Here is an 18,738-nt window from a genome sequence, read left to right as displayed (position 1 = left end):
AAACTTTTTGGTCAAACACAAAATTAACCTATTCCACGAAGTCAAACTTTTGGTCAAATGCAAAACTGACCTTTTATAGACTTTGGTGGCAGTCTACATTCTGTAGAGTTCCGTTGAAGTCTATTTTGAAAAGTCAAAAGTTCGGTCAAATGAAAAACTAACCTCTTTTAGGTAGACGTCTTAGTAAGTCTACCGAAAGTTTTATTTTTGTTGTCAAAGGTAAAGACGGAGACTACTGGGGAAGTCTGCGTTAGAAAAAAAATTTGTCTGGTCAATTGCAAAACTAACCCGTGCGTTGACAAATAGACTGCATTGTAAGTCTCCACGGAGGCGTAGACATACAAAACAGTCTACCGTCGCGACACAGATCTGAAAAAAGAACGAAAACCATGTAAATAGTTACATTTTTCATGTGTAAAGCTCGTTTCCAACCTTTTCAACCATCCAAACTCCAAATATGAGCAAAAAGAAGTATCTTTACCGATTCACTAATGAAGAAACTCGAAAATATGAAGTTTGTGATTATGAAAATGATAGTTATGAGAGTTTTTTAGATGGAAATGTAGAGGAAATGAGAGGAAATGAAGTTTTTTGGGTTAGAATGAGAAAAAAAGTGGTTGAAAATTGAATTCTAGAGCTTTAGAGCTCAAAAATGGTGGTTCATGGTGGTTGGAAAAATTGATGATGATGGCATTTTTGTAAATAAGAAGAAATGGTTAGGGTGTATTTGGTTTTTTGTTAATTTCGAAATTAATAAAAAAATAAATAAAAATGGCAATTTTGTGAATAATTCAAAAACATAAGGATAGTATGGAAATTTTATTGATGAATAGTATAAACAAAAAAAAGGGGGTTAGTTTTGGATTTGACTTGAAAATATGGGTTGGTTTTGAAAAACACCCGTTTAATATTCCTTTTTTCAAAAAAAGTTTAATATTTCTGATATTACCTCTGTCATTTTAAAGACGCCGCTAGTGGCGGCAGCGACCAACAATTACCCTATGAAAGAGAAAATTCGGAGTTTTAAAGACGCAGCCAGCCACAAGCTAATAATCGAGAGGCCGGAAACCAGTGTAGCTGCTGTCGCTGATATTATCATCGTTCTCTTTACCGAATTTTATTTGCCGCCGCGTCAGAATAACAAATCTGTTTTGTCGTGATTTTGCTGTGCGTGCCCTAACTGTAGCGATAATTTAGAACAGCAGTCACATGCCACCGCGTTGATAAAACGAACAGGGGTATTATATATCCCGATGACTAGCTATCTGACACCAGCTTTCTTTCTGCCGTCCTCAGACGGAGCACTGAAGCCAAAGATGTCATCGAGCCACCATAACTCAGAGCTTTCATGGAGGACGCCGCTACAGGAACCCTACCCTAGAAACCCTACCTGATACACTGCAAAGAGAGAAGAAATATTTTCCGCTTCTCAGCAATTGTGCCTCGCCGTCGATTAAGCACATACGCCGATTAGAAAGGGGGTAAGAGAGTAACATCGATGCGGGCGACGGATGAGCCTCCATCCTAAACGAGATCTGAAAACGAAGGGATTTGTTTGAGAGAAGAGCGTTAGCCACTAGGCCTGAGACTTATATCTGAGATCCGTTATTCGATCCAGGATTTGCTCCGTCCGATCCGGAAAAAACGGATATCCAGGGGGTTCGGATCCGGATCTTCATTTTACAGATTCGGCGGATCCGAATAATGAAATTTTAAGCCTGGATATCCGGATTCGAACTTACTATTTATTTCAATCTTTAAAATTTAATTATATTTATATATGTATACTATATATAATTATTATATAAAATAATGATTTTTTTAAATTTTATTCAATTTCAATAAATTTTCATTTAAAAAAATTATAGGCTAAATAAACTAAATAAATCATTTTAATTAGTTAGTTTTTAATTTAAATTTATTTTTTTTAAATGATACGGATCCCGATATCAGCGGGTATTATGATTTTAGTCCGGATATCTAATCCCGAATATCCGGAGAACCCGAATCCGGATAACAATTTTACGGATTTGGATCCGGATATCTCAAAATACTCCAGATATCCGATCCGTCCCAAGGCTATTAGCCACATGCTACTCAAAGGCTCGCTTTGTTTTATATATATTATATTTTTCTAATACTATTTTAAAGTTAATATTTTTAACACAATAATTGAGACTCCAAATTTTCCGACACTGTACATGTTTAGAGATTCAACTTAACTAGCTTCCCAACAGTCAATGATACTTATTCTAGTCGATCTTTTTTTTTTTTTTTGAAACTAAATTCTAGTCGATCTTTTGTATTTAAATATTGAGATATGCTTCGTACATACATGTACAACTTAACCTCTTTCATGATTTTTACGTTATGGATTTAAAATATTAAACAGATGGAAAGTACTAATTAATCGACATAAAAAAATTAAAATAATAATGTCAGAGTTTTAGAGAATGCAACTGGTAAAAGAACAAAAAAGGTATTGACCAAGTTTCATGCCGCAGTAACATATATACAACATACTCCTTGCCGATAAGTCAATATTTTTGTCCGGCATGCAGACTATCAATCTCAGTCATGCACGAGAGCGGAAACTATCTCTTACAGTGTGTGAAACATTTTGAGTCCATGACCCTTTGCTGGTGGAAGGACGTTAAAACATACTCCTCTGCTTACCTATGAGTCAACATTGGACCTCAAGTAAATAAAATTATTTTACCAAAAAGAAAGTAAATAAATTTATGGATTCACCTAGGCCTAGGCATTTCGAGTATCGGTTCGGTTCGCGTATTTCAAGTTTCGGGTGGTTCGGGTAGGGGGCTAGAGGATCCATTTACTACTCGACTTATTTTCGGTTTGATTCGGTTCAGATAATTTCGGGTTCGGTTTGGTTTGGATACTAAAACTAGAAGCCGGAAAATACCCAGAAAATATTCGGTTCTCATTTGGTTCCGGTTGGGGTTTGGATAGTTCGGATAATTCAGATAAAATTTCGGTTATTTATAATAAAATATTAAATAATTAGAATGATTTAGCTAAGAATTTCAGATACTTTCGGATAGTTCGGATATTTTATAATAATTTATTATCTTCAACTATTTTCGGATACTTTTAACAGATCTATAAATTAAAACTATATATTTAGTTATATTATATGTATATATATATAATTAATATTTTATATTTTTGGGTACCCGTTCGGTTTTCGGTTCGGTTCGGTTTGGTTATTTCAGATAGAGAAATATAAAAACCGTTTTGGTATTTGAGAGTTTTGGTCCAGTTCCGATTTTTGGGTATTTCGGTTCGGTTCCGGTTCAGCTTTTTGGTTCCGGTTTTTTTGCCCAGGCCTAGGTTCACCGATGGATCCAACTATGTGACATCTTACTGGAGACCTAACCGCATTAACTTCCTTTGTAATTTTTTCTATATATATTCTCATTCCCACACAAAAGCCTTCCATAAAAAGGAAAAACTAAAAGCTTCACATTTTTCTTCTTCTAAAGATGGCAATGACAACAAATCTGCTGGCCACAAGCAAGGCCGTCAAGTTGCATGGTGTCCGCTTCTTCTCCTCTTTCCTCAGCAGACCGAGCCACTTCTTGGCTTGTCGTTTGCCACAGTCGATCACACATAGAGTCCAAACTACTTGTTGTTATCGTGAAACATCGTATAAAGCTGTATCGCCTGAGCCAGAACCAAGTAGTGTCAGTGATGGAGTTGGAATCATCCGTTTCTTGAAAGGAAAAACCTATCTTATTACCGGTGCAACGGGTTTTCTTGGTAAAGGTAAGACAAAACCTATCTTATTTACCTATCTTATTTACCGGTGCAACGGGTTTAACCAAGCGCTCGTAGCTTGGTGGTAAAGGAGGTACAGCTGTACTGCCCGCCACCCGGGTTCGAGTCTTGGCCACAACGGATTTAACATCCCTTCCGTTGGGCCGCTGGACCACTTTCGGGGGATAGTTGGGATTATGGCTGCCCAGATACCAGAGTTATCAAAAAAAAAAAAAAGACAAAACCTAAAACAGAGTTTTCTTCTTGTCCAGTTAAACTGATTTTTCTTTTTTTTCTGTTGCAGTGCTGATTGAGAAATTATTGAGGGCAAGTCCTGATATTGGGAAGATATTCATTCTGATAAAATCCAAGGATCAAGAATCAGCCAACAAGAGACTCTATGATGAGGTTTTGTTTTCAGTCTCATCCTTACTCTTTTTACTTTCTTTCTTTTTTGCCTTTCTCCAAATCAAATTTGTATCCATTTAAAAAAAATTGTATCCATTTGTTCCACGCAGATCATAACCTCGGATCTGTTCAATCATTTGAAGCAAATGCATGGGAGATCTTATGAAGAATTTATGAAAAGCAAGTTGATTCCAATAATTGGAGACATAGGAGAAGACAATCTGGGGATCGGATCTGAAATAGCAGCCAATATTAGTGGCGAGATTGATGTCGTTATCAGCTGTGCAGGTCGCACGACATTTGATGACAGGTGTTTACTATGTTTCTACTTCTTACTTTGTAATTTTTTTTTCTGTTCTACTTGTTTACTTACAAACAAACAAGTTGCTGCTAACCCAAGCAAACTCATACAGATACGACCTTGCTTTAAATGTCAACGCTTTTGGACCTGGTCGGCTCTTGAGCTTTGCCAAAGACTGCAAGAAACTGAAACTGTTTCTCCATATCTCAACTGGTATGAGTTTATTTTTTGCCTATAAAGATTATTCCACATGGTTTATTGGTCCATTTCTTTAAACATTTTCTAAAATAGATGCAATTGATGTTCTAAAACTGAATAAATTTTACATTCATTCGATAAAGTTGTTCCATAACCGTAAGAGAAATTTCAAAAAAAAAAATATATATATATATAGTTAAAAAATTTCTTTTGATTTTGTTATATAGCTTATGTGACTGGTAAGAAAGAGGGAACAGTACTAGAGACTCCTCTCTGCATTGGAAAAAACATAACTTCTGACTTGAACATCGAACATGAGCTGAAATTAGCTTCAGAAGCTGTAAGAAAGTTGCATGGCAGTGGAGAAATCAAGAAGCTGAAAGAACTTGGCATCCAAAGGTGAGGATGGAGGAGAAAATATACTCTTTGCACATTAATATGTTACTAAAATCTGAAACAATATGTTTTTTTAACCTTAGAGCTCAACACTACGGCTGGGAAAACACGTACACGTTCACAAAAGCAATGGGTGAGACTTTAATCCAAACCATGCGAGAAGATGTGCCTATAGTGATCATAAGGCCTAGTATTATAGAAAGCTCTTACAAGGAGCCTTTCCCTGGCTGGCTCCAAGGAATAAGGTTAAAGATTTTCATTGTTAAAGACTAAGGGATTAGATCAGCTCTTGATTCATGTTTTTATGGTTTCTAAAAACCAGGATGACTGATCCAATGATCTTGGCCTATGGTAAAGGCCAAATTTCTGGCTTCTGGGGAGATTCTCAATCTTTTTTGGACATTATACCTGTTGATATGGTTGTGAACGCAACAATAGCAGCAATGGCAAAGCATGGTTGTGGAAACTCCGATCTCAAAGTTTACAATGTCACTTCTTCATCTCATGCGCACCCCCTACGAGCTGGCGAGTATATGGACCTCTGTTATCAACATTTGTGTGACTTTCCATTGACAGTAATAGACTTAACGCGATGGAAATTCCACAGTTCCTTAGATGGTTTCACCTCCTCTGTATTCGACATAATAGCAAAACAGGAAAGAGGAACTAAGAATGAAGGTGGAGAAGCAGAAGAGTCACATACCACATTGAGCTTCAAGGGAAAAAGGATACTAGACTATTTTGTGTCCCTAGCAAGAACATATGAGCCTTACACGTTCTTTCAAGCTCGGTAAGTAACATACTTGGACTTGTTATTTTATTAAACAAAAATCTATTAGATTACTGACTCTTGGTTAGCATCATAGGTTTGATGACACCAATACAAGGAGTCTTATTCAGGAGATGTCAATTGAAGAGATAGAGATGTTTGAGTTTGATATCAAAAGCATTGACTGGAAGCATTACATTGTGAACGTTCATCTTCCAGGTCTCAAAAGGGAATCTTTGAAGGAAAGATCAAATTAAAAAGCGATTTGGTTGGTGCAACTACTTGAGTTCACCAAATGTAACAAAACATATTGTTTTTTCTTAATGAATTTTCTAATGGTCAATTTTAATATAATAAAATTATCAAAAACATATTTATAAGAAAATAAGATAATTCTTAAATATTATTCATTCTCTAGAAGTAATATTTTATATTATAATTAAAAAGATATAAAATTATAACTAAATACTAATGAAGCAAAAATATTTGTATACATATAATTTCTAAAATAATTTTAATAGGTGAGTGTTTTTAAAATTTCAACAAAATAATAAGCATATATAATTCGATAACTTTTTTTGCATATATAATAATTTGATGTTTGCTTTAAGTATTTTGAGAATATAAATAATAAGTTATCATGCTAATTTTTCTAAGAAGATTATGTCTGTGTATTCGTAAAAAATTATGTCCGCATGTCCAAGCAAAATACCTAGTTAAATTATTATATATGTTAAAAAAACTTAAAAAGAAAAAGAAAAGTCTCTAAACATTGTTCTTAATTTTGAACTCAGAGAGTTTGGGTTGTGATATCTGCAACGTCTTAGTTGTCATAGTTTGTAAATTACAATTGTGATTAGATTTTTTGTGATGAATTTCAAACTCTTCTCATTTCTTTGTAATGATATTTATAAACTTTTGTGTTTTATAAGACTGTGAGTTTATTTAGTTAGTTTATCTGTCTATAAGTGTGTCTGTGTAAACATCATTTTGGCAATGAAATTTATCAGGCCATAGTCTTAAAAATCTTTCTTTCTGCAAGTGTGTTTCACGCCCTAAACACAATACCCTGTTTGAACATAATTTTCAAACCAAAACAATACCATAAACCCGACCTGAATAAAACCCATACTTTTCCAATTGAGACTCTAAACACATCATCCTAGAATGAAAAAAAAGAAAGATTTTTCAATCTTTTTGTTAAGAAAATCGACTGAAGTTAAATATGGGAACGAAAATTTGAGAATTAGTGGTCTATTTTTTTGGTTTTTTTGTTAAGAAAATCTATTTTCCATTTATGGAAATACAAAAGATATGAAAATATTTTCATAACTGCATTTTCTATATTTTCGCAGGTTTGTTCAGAATTATCCATAAAACGCAGTGAATATTAGGTGTAGAAACTAGACAAGTGGTTTGAAATCTATTTCTACTAAACTTGGACTTTTGAGTCGTTTGTACATTGCTTATTCTTCAAAATCTAAAATGATAGGTTAAGCGTAAAATGTGTATTCCAGATATATTTAGATAACTATGATTTAGTTAATTATTTATTTTAATCGAATTGGATTGACTAATAAAATGTGGACTTCAATTTCTACTAAGTCATTTTTCGTAGAATATAAAATTTGTATTCCGTAGAACATAATCTGAAATTTTTATTTTGTAAGTTCTAGAAAATTATTCAAACTACAAAATTAATTTAAAATAATTTATTTAATAAATAGTTTTATGTAAAAGTCCTATGTTACATGGAAACGGAAGCGGGTTCGTGGAAGCAGAAGCGTATGGAAGAGCATAGCGAGATTTTTTAAAATATTATGAAGCGGGTACGTATTGGAAGTGTATATCCATTTATATATATATAATAAAATATAAGAAAATGATATAAAATTTTGGACTAAAAATTGTATGAGTTAAACTTAAAATTAAGCATTTATTCATTTATAATAATTTTGAAATGATTTCATATTAAAACTGTGAAAATACACATAAATTAAGTTTAAAAGAAACTATTATATTAATATATTTCAATTCTCTCTATTTCATTACTATTAAAATTTAGATTTTATATAAATTAAAATTATGAATTTATATTAGTTTTTGGTTGATTTATGACATTGTGTTGTTAAAAAAATGGAAGTGTGATTCTAAAACGGAATCGTAAGCTTTCAACGTGTTTTTAAGAGGAATATTTTCGAAACGTTTTGGAAAAGAGATTCAGTAAGCTTCCATTTCGATTTCGGTTCCGAAACCAGAAATGGGGGCGTCCGATCAAGCTATAATATATGATAATGCGCAGCAGTAAAAATATCGAATTACGGATTTGATTTCAGAATATCGATTTGAACCCAATAAACATGCTATTTTGGGCCCTTGAAAAGCCCATGACATATCAAATGACTTATGTTTGTTCCTCGTTCTGCTGTTTCAATTTGATTGATACCCGCGACCACAAACACTTGGTTTGAAACTAAAGTGAAAAAGGCAGCTCGGACAAGAAGACAAAATGGAGTTTCTCATCATCATATTCTTCCTAGTTTCTCTCCCTATCTTCATCTTCTTCATCTTCCCAAGGCAACCTTCCTCACATATCGGTTTCAAATCCTACCCCATTGTCGGAAGCTTACCTGGATTGGTCAAAAACCGTCACCGTTTCCTCGATTGGACGGTAGAGATTCTGTCCGGATGTCCAACACAGACAGCTGTTTTCAGGCGACCAGGGAACAGACAGTTCGTCATGACAGCGAATCCAGCAAACGTCGAGTTCATGCTCAAGACGAAGTTCGAAAGCTTCCCTAAAGGCGAGCGGTTCATCTCGCTTCTTGAGGATTTACTTGGCCGCGGGATTTTCAACTCCGACGGCGAGATGTGGTGGAAACAGAGGAAGACGGCGAGCTACGAGTTCAGTACTAGGTCTCTCCGTGACTTCGTTATGACCAACGTCACCGTCGAAATCAACACCAGGTCTATAATGTAAAATTATTATTTAATTTTAATCAAAATAACATAAACTATTTTTCTTTAAACAAAATCTTAACTTAAATTACTTCTTAAAATATTTAGTAACTAATTTAAATTACTATAAGTTAAAAGATTATTTTAATATTTATTATATACTAGATATGAACCACTACTTTGCAACCGATTTCGTTTGATGTTTTAATTTATTAAAAACAAATAATAATAATTTTGTTATATTTTTAAGATTGTTTTTGCATATATTGTATGATACTTATTTTACAATTAAAAATTCGTTTTTACACATAAGTTACAATTAATACTTGTATTTTATAATTATTATGCATATGTGGTTGGAGCTATATTGTAAAAATCATTTGCATACATTACTTCATTTCGTGCATGGTGCGGATCTTAACCTAGTGTATATATATATATATATATATATAATTATAACATTCTACAAACTATTAATTTTGTCATTTTTTATATTTTGCATTAACATTTTACATTGTTATATATATATAATATTTTCTTTTAAATAGGTTCCCTCACATGCTAAAACTTTCTCCGATATAGGCTTATTCCGGTGTTATCCGCGGCGGCGACCGCCGGAAAATCGATAGACCTACAAGATATATTGGAACGTTTTGCGTTTGATAACATCTGCAAGTTAGCATTCAACGTCGATGCCGGTTGCCTGGGAGAGGGCGGAGCAGACGGTGTAGAGTTCATGAGAGCCTTCGATACAGCGGCCACAGTCATCTCGGAAAGGTTTCAATCCGTTACCCCGTATTCATGGAAGATCAAGAAGAAACTTGACATAGGATCGGAGAAGCTTCTGAGAGAATCAATCGTGACCGTCCATAAATTCGCAGACGATATCGTGCGTCACACGATTGATCAAGCTAGGTCAAGTAACAACACGAACGAGGATTTGCTTTCAAGGTTCATCAACATCCAGGAAATGAATTCGCCAGAGCTTCTGCGTGACATTGTCATCAGTTTCATACTCGCGGGACGAGACACAACATCCTCTGCTTTGAGCTGGTTCTTCTGGTTGCTCTCTAAGCATCCAGAAGTTGAAAACAAAATCATGCAAGATCTGAACTCGATTAGGGAAAGAACAGGGAAGCGAATCGGTGAAGTTTACGGGTACGAGGAGCTTAAACTGATGAACTATCTGCACGCAGCGGTAACCGAATCTCTTAGGTTATATCCTCCTGTGCCGGTGGAAATAATGAGTTGTGTTGAGGACAATGTATTGCCTGATGGGACATTTGTAGGGAAAGCTTGGGGAATAAGTTACAACGCGTACGCTATGGGGAGGATGGAGAGTATCTGGGGGAAGGGTTGTGATAGGTTTGATCCAGGGAGGTGGATTGATGAAACAAATGGTGGGTTTAAAGGTGAGAATCCTTACAAGTTTCCGGTGTTTCATGCAGGACCAAGGATGTGTTTAGGTAAAGAGATGGCTTATACTCAGATGAAGTCAATAGTTGCTGCTGTGCTTGACAGGTTTGTTGTTGAGGTTCCGGGGAAGAAGGAAAGTCTTGAGATTCGGTTATCTATGACACTTAGAATCAAAGGTGGTTTGTTTTTGAGGATACATGAAAGAACCTGAGTTACTTGTTTGACAAGTTAGGTTTGGTCTATGCTTTTATAATGTCTATGTTTTAATTACTCTTTGGCTAAGTCTCCAACAAATATTGGTAACAATCACGAGGAAGAATGAAAGAATATGTAGATTTTTGCTGAGATAATCGGTGTTTCTTTGGTTACTTAGTCTCATATATTCAAAAGATTAAGGTAGCTTGACGTTGGTCATAAGCAATTGTGTGGACCGAAGACTCTCTTGTCTTCCAATTTGCCTTATCCAAATGTGATATTACCAAAACCAGAAACTTTCAACCTCTCAAAACAAAAGGAAAAATCATGGAAAACGTTAAAGTTGGTTTTCTACTTAACTCATTTTACACTACAACAAAACGTAAGTTTAACGAGGATAATTAACGAGGAAAAATAATCCTCGTAAAAGTACGTTGATTTTACGAGGAAAGTACGTGGAAAAAGAGAAGCATCGTTATTTCGTCGTAAGGTAACGACAAAACAATTTCGTCGTAAAGACGATGTAAATTGACGTGGCTTTTACGAGGAAACACTATTTCCTTGTAAATACCACGTAAACTTCGCGAGTTCTTTACGACGAAATACTTTACGTGTACTTAACGAGGAAATTTTGAATCCACCAACTTGGTAGGTAGCTCACGTTTTTTTTGGCCATCCAATTAATTTTCGTCGTAATTTCACACGAGGCTATACTTTTCACACATATGAGTATGGTAGACAGCGGACGACCAGTAACTATGGAATAAGTGTGAAAGGGGAAATAGATTTCTACGGGATCTTGACGGAGATTATTGAAGTCGAATTTCCAGGGATATTGAAGCTGAAATGCGTCCTCTTCAAATGTGAATGGTTCGATTCCGTCGTCAACAGAGGTGTTCGGTCTAACAAATTCGGTGTAGTTGATGTCAACGGTGGACGAAGGTACAACAAATTCGAGCCTTTCATCTTAGCTTCACAAGCAGACCAAGTTAGCTTCCTTCCATACCCTCGAATGAGAGATTCGGGTATAAATTGGTTAGCTGTGATCAAAGTTACACCTCGAGGACGAATTATCAGTGGAGAAGAACCACCATTGCAAGAAGAACAGATAAATGAAGTTGAGGAACCTGAACAAGAAATTGATGACATCCTTCTCATTGATCCGCGTAATCACGAGTACGAAGATCTTATCGACGATGCCACAGACGAAGCTGTTGAAGACGAGTTTAATGAAAATAATGATGTTTCTAGTGATGACGAGAATGTTGATGTATCCGATTGATGTATTTGATTTTATGTAGTTTGTTTTATGAATAAGATAATGTGGGAGTTTGATTTATGAATAAGGTAATGTGAAAGTTTATTTTAATTATGAATAAGGACTTGTGGTTTGGGGTTTGGAATATTTTATAAATAGGGTTTGAGGTGAAAGAATAGATTGAGGTTCAAGGGTAGATGGGTTTGGGGTTTGGAATATATGAAGTAGAAGATAAGGAAGATGGGGTTTGGAGTTTCGGATTTTAGGGATTTATACGTAATACTCGTTAATTCCTCGTAAGCCAAAATCGTCGTAAGGTTGTCGTAAGGCCACGAGGAGTTTACGACGAAATTAAAAAAAATAAAGAAAGCGGGGCACGCTAATTCCACGCAAGCCAAAATCGTCGTAAGGTTGTCGTAAGGCCACGAGGAGTTTACGACGAAATTAAAAAAATAAAGAAAGCGGGGCACGCTAATTCCACGTAAGACTCTCTGAGTGAATGAAAATAAGGAATTGTGGTTTGGAATGAAAATAAAGATATGGTTTGGAATATATAAAGTAGAAGATAAGGAATATGGGGGGGTTTGGGGTTTCGGGTTTCGGGTTTTAGGGATTTAAATGGAATACTCGTTAATTCCTCGTATGTTAACGTCGAACTTACGACGAATTCCTCGTAAATACCACGTAGGACAGATTCGTCGTAAATACCACGTAGGACAGATTCGTCGTAAATACCACGTAGGACAGATTCGTCGTAAATACCACGTAGGACAGATTCGTCGTAAATACCACGTAGGAGAGATTCGTCGTAAATACCACGTAAAGTAAATGATGAACGCGGCCCACTTTAATTCCACGTAGGACGGAATCGTCGTAAACACCTCGTAACCAAAATCGTCGTAAACACCTCGTACCGTAAAAACTAGAAAAAAAAAAGAAAAAGAAGAAATATACTGGATTTACATGTGGCAAGACTTCCAGCAATTATTTTACTTAAGTCTCACCAACATAAATTCCAATATCTTCTTCTCTTCCTTTTTTTTTCAAATTTTTATAATTTGAATAGGATTGGATTTGAGAGTATGAAGTGAGATAGGGTGTGATTTGGGAGTTTGGGTGTGGGTTGAGAAGGAGAGTTACGGGTATATTTATAGGGAAGCTTTCCTCGGTAATTCCACGTAAGCAAAATCGTCGTAACGTCCTCGTACCTAAAAAACACGGGCCTTTGTAATTCCTCGTAACTTCCTCGTATAATAAAACGCGGGCCTTTGTAATCTCTCGCTGTTTCGTCGTAAAAAAAAACACGGGCCTCTGTAATTCGTCGTAAAATTACGAGGAATTTGCGACAGAATGTAATCTTATATATACACCCCGAGCGCTCACTCTTTCTTTCCTCTCTACTTCCTCTCCACTTCCTCTCCACTTCCTCCCTGTTTCGTTGCAATGGTAAGCCTCTCTAATTCCTCTCTAATTTGGTTAGTTTAGGTAGATTAGGTGGTTAGTATAGGGAATTTAGATAATTTTACGGATCTTATGTTATTTAGTGTTGATTAGGTGGATAATGTTGAAAAATATACTGTTGACGGAAATTTAAAAAATTAAATTTTTTTCTCAGGTTCGAAAAGGTAGACTTACTGCCCATTACAGAGAGATGTTCGGTGAGCCAGGTAGTCACCAACCGACGACTCACATGCCGAGGCGGATGTAACGGCGAGGAGTGATGAATTCTACCGGGCGATTAACGACCCTTAGTTCTTTTTAATTTCGGTTCTTGTATTATGAATTCCAAACTTATTTATATATAAAATATTTTGGTTTTGATTTTTTTAGAATTTTAATTTTATTAATAATTTAAATAAATTTTTTAATTATAATTTTTTTTATTTCTGTAAAATAACGAAACGAAGTAATTTCGTAGCTATTTTGCGACTTCTTTACGTGGAAGCTTAACGAGGTTTTTACGAGGAAATGTTTACAAGGAAATGACGTGGAAAATTCACGTGGTCTTTACGAGGAAAGCTATCAAGATATTTACGTTTACTTTACGAGTATTTACTTTCGAGTTATTTACGTGGCTTTAACGAGGAATGGCTTTCGAGGTATTTACGAGGAAATTTAGCGACGTCCTTACGTGGAAACTTTACGTGGTCTTTACGACGAAATATTCTTCTTCGCTTTTACGACGAAATTATTTCCTCGCTACGTTACGACGAATTAGCGAGGATATATGCGTTACGACAAACGTATAACGACGAAACGGGTTTCCTCGCTAATTCCTCGTAACACTGCTTTTACGACGAAATCACGAGGAAAACTGCCCTCGTAAAACTTGTGTTTTCTTGTAGTGTTAAATCACTTAATTTTATGTATTGAAAAATCAGAAAGTTTATGAAACAGTTCCAAACAAAAAAAAAGTTTATAAATATCAAAACAATATGTTAGTCCTAATGACAAGACATCAAGCGACTATAATAGATAATTGAAAACAATCTTGGTAGAAAATGCTTCTCTTAAACCAAGCGGTGGTACCCTAGTGGCAATCTCTTGAAGCTTGGTGTGTACCCACATCAGTTATGAGTTCGATTCCCTCTGGAACTAAATTATTATCACTTGGCTAGTCTGGGCTTGGGTTTTGGCCCAAATGGTTTACATGGTGGATCGTAACAGATGCTCAGTTCACCCTCTGCATTAGTCGGAAGGTATTCCAAACTTGGGTTTGGCGGTGTAGTAGTCAGTTCACTCTGTAGCACCAAGTGTGTTCTTCTCGAAGCTGACTGGATCAGCCGATAGAGTTTATAAAAAAAATAAATAAACTTCTCCTAGAGACTGCAAAGTGTTTGCATTTGCATATGTTAACACGTATTTTGTTAAATGTATACACTACTAGTTCCAATGTTCATTTAGGGGACGTGTACCAAAGTGTTTCTGTTTGATGTCTCCTCAAGCTCTGGAGCCATCATGCCTGCCCTCTAGCTACTCAGCAGCATACACACAAGGGAGAGAATAACAGAAGAATCCTCTCTGGTGGTCTTCCAGTATCTGATTCTAATCTAACTAAAGATCAAAACAGCTCTAGCAAAGAAAACTCAGACGCAACCAAGCTATTTCCATCAATGGTTGTACTTGTGCTTGTTGATCCCCGAGAAGGCAGTGATGGAGACATCTATGATACAAAATCACTGTCCCGAGTTTTCATACTAGTTCTTATTGGCGGTGAGAAGTATGTGACCTACTCATGCGTTCTTCGACAACCGGAAGGCTTTCATCTTGTGACTATGAGCGGATATGACTTTGGAAGCTATATATAATTTATTAAATATTTTAACTAAAAAATTATAGTATAAAATTTGGCGGGCTATATAAATTATTTTTAAAATTTTTAGGTAATATGACGTGACGATTTTCATTTGCCTATATTTAGGACAGGCCCTAGATATTGATTGCCGCAAATCTGTAGTCCGTATATCATATATGAGTGCTATAGCCGAAGGGAGACCTATCTTAGCTAAAACATACATATTCCACTCTTGCAAGTAAGTCGAATCCAATAGCCCCAAATGAGTTTTTACTACACATATTGATGGTCCAAGATCGTTACTTTATAAGAGTGTAAACAGTAAATAAAGCATAAACATTATAAAAGTGTAGACCAAAGCTAACTTGTCCAACAAATAACTCAGGTTCTTTCATGTATCCTAGCAAACAAACCACCTTTCATTCTAAGTGTCATAGACAAGAGAATCTCAGGACGCTCCTTCTTCCCCGGAACCTCAACAACAAACCTGTCCAACACCGCAGCAACTATCGACTTCATCTGAATATAAGCCATCTCCTTACCTAAACACATCCTTGGTCCTGCATGAAACACCGGAAACTTGTAAGGATTCTCACCTCTAAACCCACCATTTGTTTCATCAATCCACCTCTCTGGATCAAACCTATCACAACCCTTCCCCCAAATACTCTCCATCCTCCCCATCGCGTACGCGTTGTAACTTATTCCCCAAGCTTTCCCTACAAATGTCCCATCAGGCAATACATTGTCCTCAACGCAACTCATTGTGTCCACTGGCACAGGAGGATATAACCTAAGAGACTCAGTTATAGCTGCGTGTAGATAGTTCATCAGTTTAAGCTCCTCAAACCCGTAAACTTCTCCGACACGTTTCCCTGTTCTTGCCCTGATCGAGTTCAGCTCTTGTCTGATCTTGTCTTCAACTTCTGGATGCTTAGAGAGCAACCAGAAGAACCAGCTCAAAGCAGAGGATGTCGTGTCTCGTCCCGCGAGGATGAAACTAATGACAATATCACGAAGCAGCTCCGGCGAACTCATCTCCTCGATGTTGATGAATCTTGAAAGCAAATCCTCGTTCGTGTTACTTGACCTAGCTTGATCATCAATCGTGTGACGCACGATATCGTCTGCGAATTTATGGACGGTCACGATTGATTCTCTCAGAACCTTCTCTGATCCTATGTCAAGTTTCTTCTTGATCTTCCATGAATACGAGACCACGGACTGAAACCGTTTCGAGATGATCGTCGCCGCCGTTTCGAAGGCTCTCATGAACTCTACACCGTCTGCTCCGTCGTCGCCGAGGCAAGCGGCATCGACGTTGAATGCTAACTTGCATATGTTATCGAACGCGAAGCGTTCCAATATATCTTGAAGGTCTATCGATTCTCCGGCGGTCGCCGCCGCGGCTAACACGGGAACAAGCCTAGATCGGAGAAAGTCTCAGCATCTGAGACTGAAAGTGAATTAGATTAGCTGAGATCGATATACCTGGTGTTGATTTCGACGGTGACGTTGGTCATAACGAAGTCACGGAGCGACCTAGTACTGAACTCGTAGCTCGCCGTCTTCCTCTGTTTCCACCACATCTCGCCGTCGGAGTTGAATATCCCACGGCCAAGAAAATCCTCAAGAAACGAGATGAACCGCTCGCCTTTAGGGAAGCTATCGAACTTCGTCTTGAGCATGAACTCGACGTTTGCTGGATTCGCCGTCATGACGAACTGTTGGTTCCCTGGTCGCCGGAAAACAGCTGTTTGTGTCGGACATCTGGACAGAGTCTCTACCGTCCAATCGAGGAAACGGTGACGGTTTTTCACCAGTCCAGGTATGCTGCCGACGATCGGGTAGGATTTGAAACCGATGTGTGAGGACGGTTGCCTTGGGAAGATGAAGAAGATGAAGATAGGGAGAGAGACAAGGAAGAGGATGATGATGATGAGAAACTCCATTTGTCTTCTTGTCTGAGCTGCCTTTTTCACTTAAGTTTCAAACCAAGTGTTTGTGGTGGTTGTGGGTAATCAATCAAATTGAATTGAAACAGAAAAAGGGAAAGACAAGTCATTTGATATACTATTTGGGGCTTTGGGCTTTTTAAAGGCTCAAAATAGCATGTTTGTTGGGTACAATTAGATCTACTCCAAACCAATATTCAATACCAAAGCTTAATTATAATTATGACCATATGAATTATGTACAACTCCAAAAACACACACATCCACATTAAACAAAACAAAAACAAAAACAGTAGATATGACTACTATTCATTCATGCTTGCTAATCTCTTTACTTTTGTCCCTATGAGGTCTGGACGCACATATTCGGAACCAAAGAACCGAAACAAACCGAACCGAAAGGAGGTTCTGTTTGGTTTGCATTTGGATCCTTTCAATTATCTGCACGGATCTTATATCTCTATAACCAAAAACCAAAACTAAATGTGGACCTAACCAGAACCGAACCAAGAACTAAATGGGTACTCAAACTTCTATATATAATTTATATACTTATAAATATTAATTATATTTATTTGTTAAATAATCAAATAATTTTAAAATATTTTTTTTAAATCATAATTACTAAAAATGAGTTACCATATACTTTTTATCTAGAATATTTAAAATTTTCTGAATTATTCAAATTTTATTTGAAAATTTAAAAAATCTGATATTTAATCCGAAAAACCTTAATTTCTGATTTTTTAATCCAACTTAACCGAAAATCAGAACCGAATGGGATTCAGAATCATCTCAGATGTTAGGTGGTTCCTAAAACTGCTACCCAACCGAACCGAGAACTGTAAAAACCAAAAAGAACCAAACCAAAAAATTTTAATGTCCGATCATAAACCTCTAGAATCAAAGAACCAAAAAATTAAAACATAACCGGAACCGGAACAAAAAACTGAATTCCCTTGGCTAGTCCCTATAATAGAACTTAAGTTGAATGGTGCCTCAAGACTATTTACTAGGATTTTTCTTACAATTGTATTATATATATTGTTATTATGTATATCAAAATTGTAAATTACGCAGCTAAATAGAGAAGTCTCCTTCAACTTTTATAGAAAATCTAATCAACACCTTGGTGTTGAATATTGCTTGAAGTAGTTTTTGGTTTTAGTTTTAGATGTTTAGATTTTTTGTTTTTGTTTTTGTTTTCGATTTTCATATTTTGGTTTTAAATTTTTAGAGTAAGATTTTTGTTTTTGGTTTGGCTGTATTTTTTTTTTTAAATATAACGAATATATTATTATAATAATACAACAAAAAATAGCAATAAAATATTTAGAAGTTACCATTAAAATTATCACATAGTTAATTTTCTTTAAAAATAAAATATACATTAACATTTTTAAATTATTATATTTTAAAAAACTTATATTTATTATACTAAAATATAAATCATCTGTAAATTATAAAAATTGAAAATACTTACATTCATAAAATTATTTATAAAATTTTATTGTATAAACTATTTTTAACTTTTAGAATTTGAATGTCAATTTTTATTTTCAAAAATAGTATTCTATATTGTATTAATAAAACAAATTATATGTTATGTTTTTTAGTTATTGTTTAATGTGTGTAATAATTATTTTAAAAAAATTCAATAATTTTATTTATAGAAATTAATAGATAATCTTTTTTACAATGATTTAATATTATACATAAATATGAAAATTTATTTTACAGATATTAATCACAAATAAATTATTTCACATTATTGTTCAAATGATATCTTGTACAAAAACTTGTAATGGAATT

At 35.5% G+C, this 18,738-nt stretch overlaps 3 protein-coding genes across 5 annotated transcripts; 2 read left to right on the top strand and 1 right to left on the bottom strand.

The window, feature by feature from the left end:
• Positions 1 to 803: 803 nt before the first annotated feature.
• On the top strand, positions 804 to 6,250 carry LOC103830063 (fatty acyl-CoA reductase 6, chloroplastic). 2 transcript variants are annotated; one of them, XM_009105768.3, is made up of 8 exons: positions 804 to 3,786; positions 4,082 to 4,185; positions 4,296 to 4,495; positions 4,599 to 4,699; positions 4,912 to 5,083; positions 5,164 to 5,325; positions 5,403 to 5,870; positions 5,939 to 6,250. In XM_009105768.3, the coding sequence occupies exons 1-8, from the start codon at positions 3,504 to 3,506 to the stop codon at positions 6,000 to 6,002; spliced, it is 1,554 nt and encodes a 517-aa protein (XP_009104016.1). In that variant the 5' UTR covers positions 804 to 3,503; the 3' UTR covers positions 6,003 to 6,250. The 2 variants fall into 2 exon arrangements, with proteins under 2 accessions (XP_009104016.1, XP_009104015.1); XM_009105767.3 differs by having other exon boundaries at positions 816 to 3,786; positions 5,947 to 6,250.
• Positions 6,251 to 8,129: 1,879 nt separating this feature from the next.
• Positions 8,130 to 10,591, top strand: LOC103830061 (cytochrome P450 94B3). Of its 2 annotated transcripts, none has more exons than XM_009105766.3 (2): positions 8,130 to 8,816; positions 9,390 to 10,591. In XM_009105766.3, the coding sequence occupies exons 1-2, from the start codon at positions 8,359 to 8,361 to the stop codon at positions 10,432 to 10,434; spliced, it is 1,503 nt and encodes a 500-aa protein (XP_009104014.2). In that variant the 5' UTR covers positions 8,130 to 8,358; the 3' UTR covers positions 10,435 to 10,591. The 2 variants fall into 2 exon arrangements, with proteins under 2 accessions (XP_009104014.2, XP_018508337.2); XM_018652821.2 differs by having other exon boundaries at positions 8,130 to 8,825.
• Positions 10,592 to 15,203: 4,612 nt separating this feature from the next.
• LOC103830060 (cytochrome P450 94B3) lies at positions 15,204 to 18,190 on the bottom strand. The gene is made up of 2 exons (XM_009105765.2): positions 16,463 to 18,190; positions 15,204 to 16,397 (listed from the first exon to the last, which is right to left on the bottom strand). The coding sequence occupies exons 1-2, from the start codon at positions 16,921 to 16,923 to the stop codon at positions 15,353 to 15,355; spliced, it is 1,506 nt and encodes a 501-aa protein (XP_009104013.2). The 5' UTR covers positions 16,924 to 18,190; the 3' UTR covers positions 15,204 to 15,352.
• Positions 18,191 to 18,738: the final 548 nt, after the last annotated feature.

Source organism: Brassica rapa, chromosome A07, assembly GCF_000309985.2.
Source record: "Brassica rapa cultivar Chiifu-401-42 chromosome A07, CAAS_Brap_v3.01, whole genome shotgun sequence".
Lineage (NCBI taxonomy): Eukaryota > Viridiplantae > Streptophyta > Magnoliopsida > Brassicales > Brassicaceae > Brassica > Brassica rapa.
The sequence above is the reverse complement of the archived record's forward strand: the minus strand, read 5'-3'. Positions and strand labels throughout refer to the sequence as shown.

What these genes read in the sequence shown, in the direction of transcription:
- LOC103830063 (XM_009105767.3), top strand. Translation starts at nt 3,504, where the DNA reads ATGGCAATGACAACAAATCTGCTGGCCACAAGCAAGGCCGTCAAGTTG. An exon ending in AACGGGTTTTCTTGGTAAAG is followed by an intron (nt 3,787 to 4,081) that starts GTAAGACAAAAC and finishes TTTCTGTTGCAG; the next exon opens with TGCTGATTGAGAAATTATTG. An exon ending in ACAAGAGACTCTATGATGAG is followed by an intron (nt 4,186 to 4,295) that starts GTTTTGTTTTCA and finishes TGTTCCACGCAG; the next exon opens with ATCATAACCTCGGATCTGTT.
- LOC103830061 (XM_018652821.2), top strand. Translation starts at nt 8,359, where the DNA reads ATGGAGTTTCTCATCATCATATTCTTCCTAGTTTCTCTCCCTATCTTC. An exon ending in ATCAACACCAGGTCTATAAT is followed by an intron (nt 8,826 to 9,389) that starts GTAAAATTATTA and finishes TCTCCGATATAG; the next exon opens with GCTTATTCCGGTGTTATCCG.
- LOC103830060 (XM_009105765.2), bottom strand. Translation starts at nt 16,923, where the DNA reads ATGGAGTTTCTCATCATCATCATCCTCTTCCTTGTCTCTCTCCCTATC. An exon ending in ACCGTCGAAATCAACACCAG is followed by an intron (nt 16,398 to 16,462) that starts GTATATCGATCT and finishes TCTCCGATCTAG; the next exon opens with GCTTGTTCCCGTGTTAGCCG.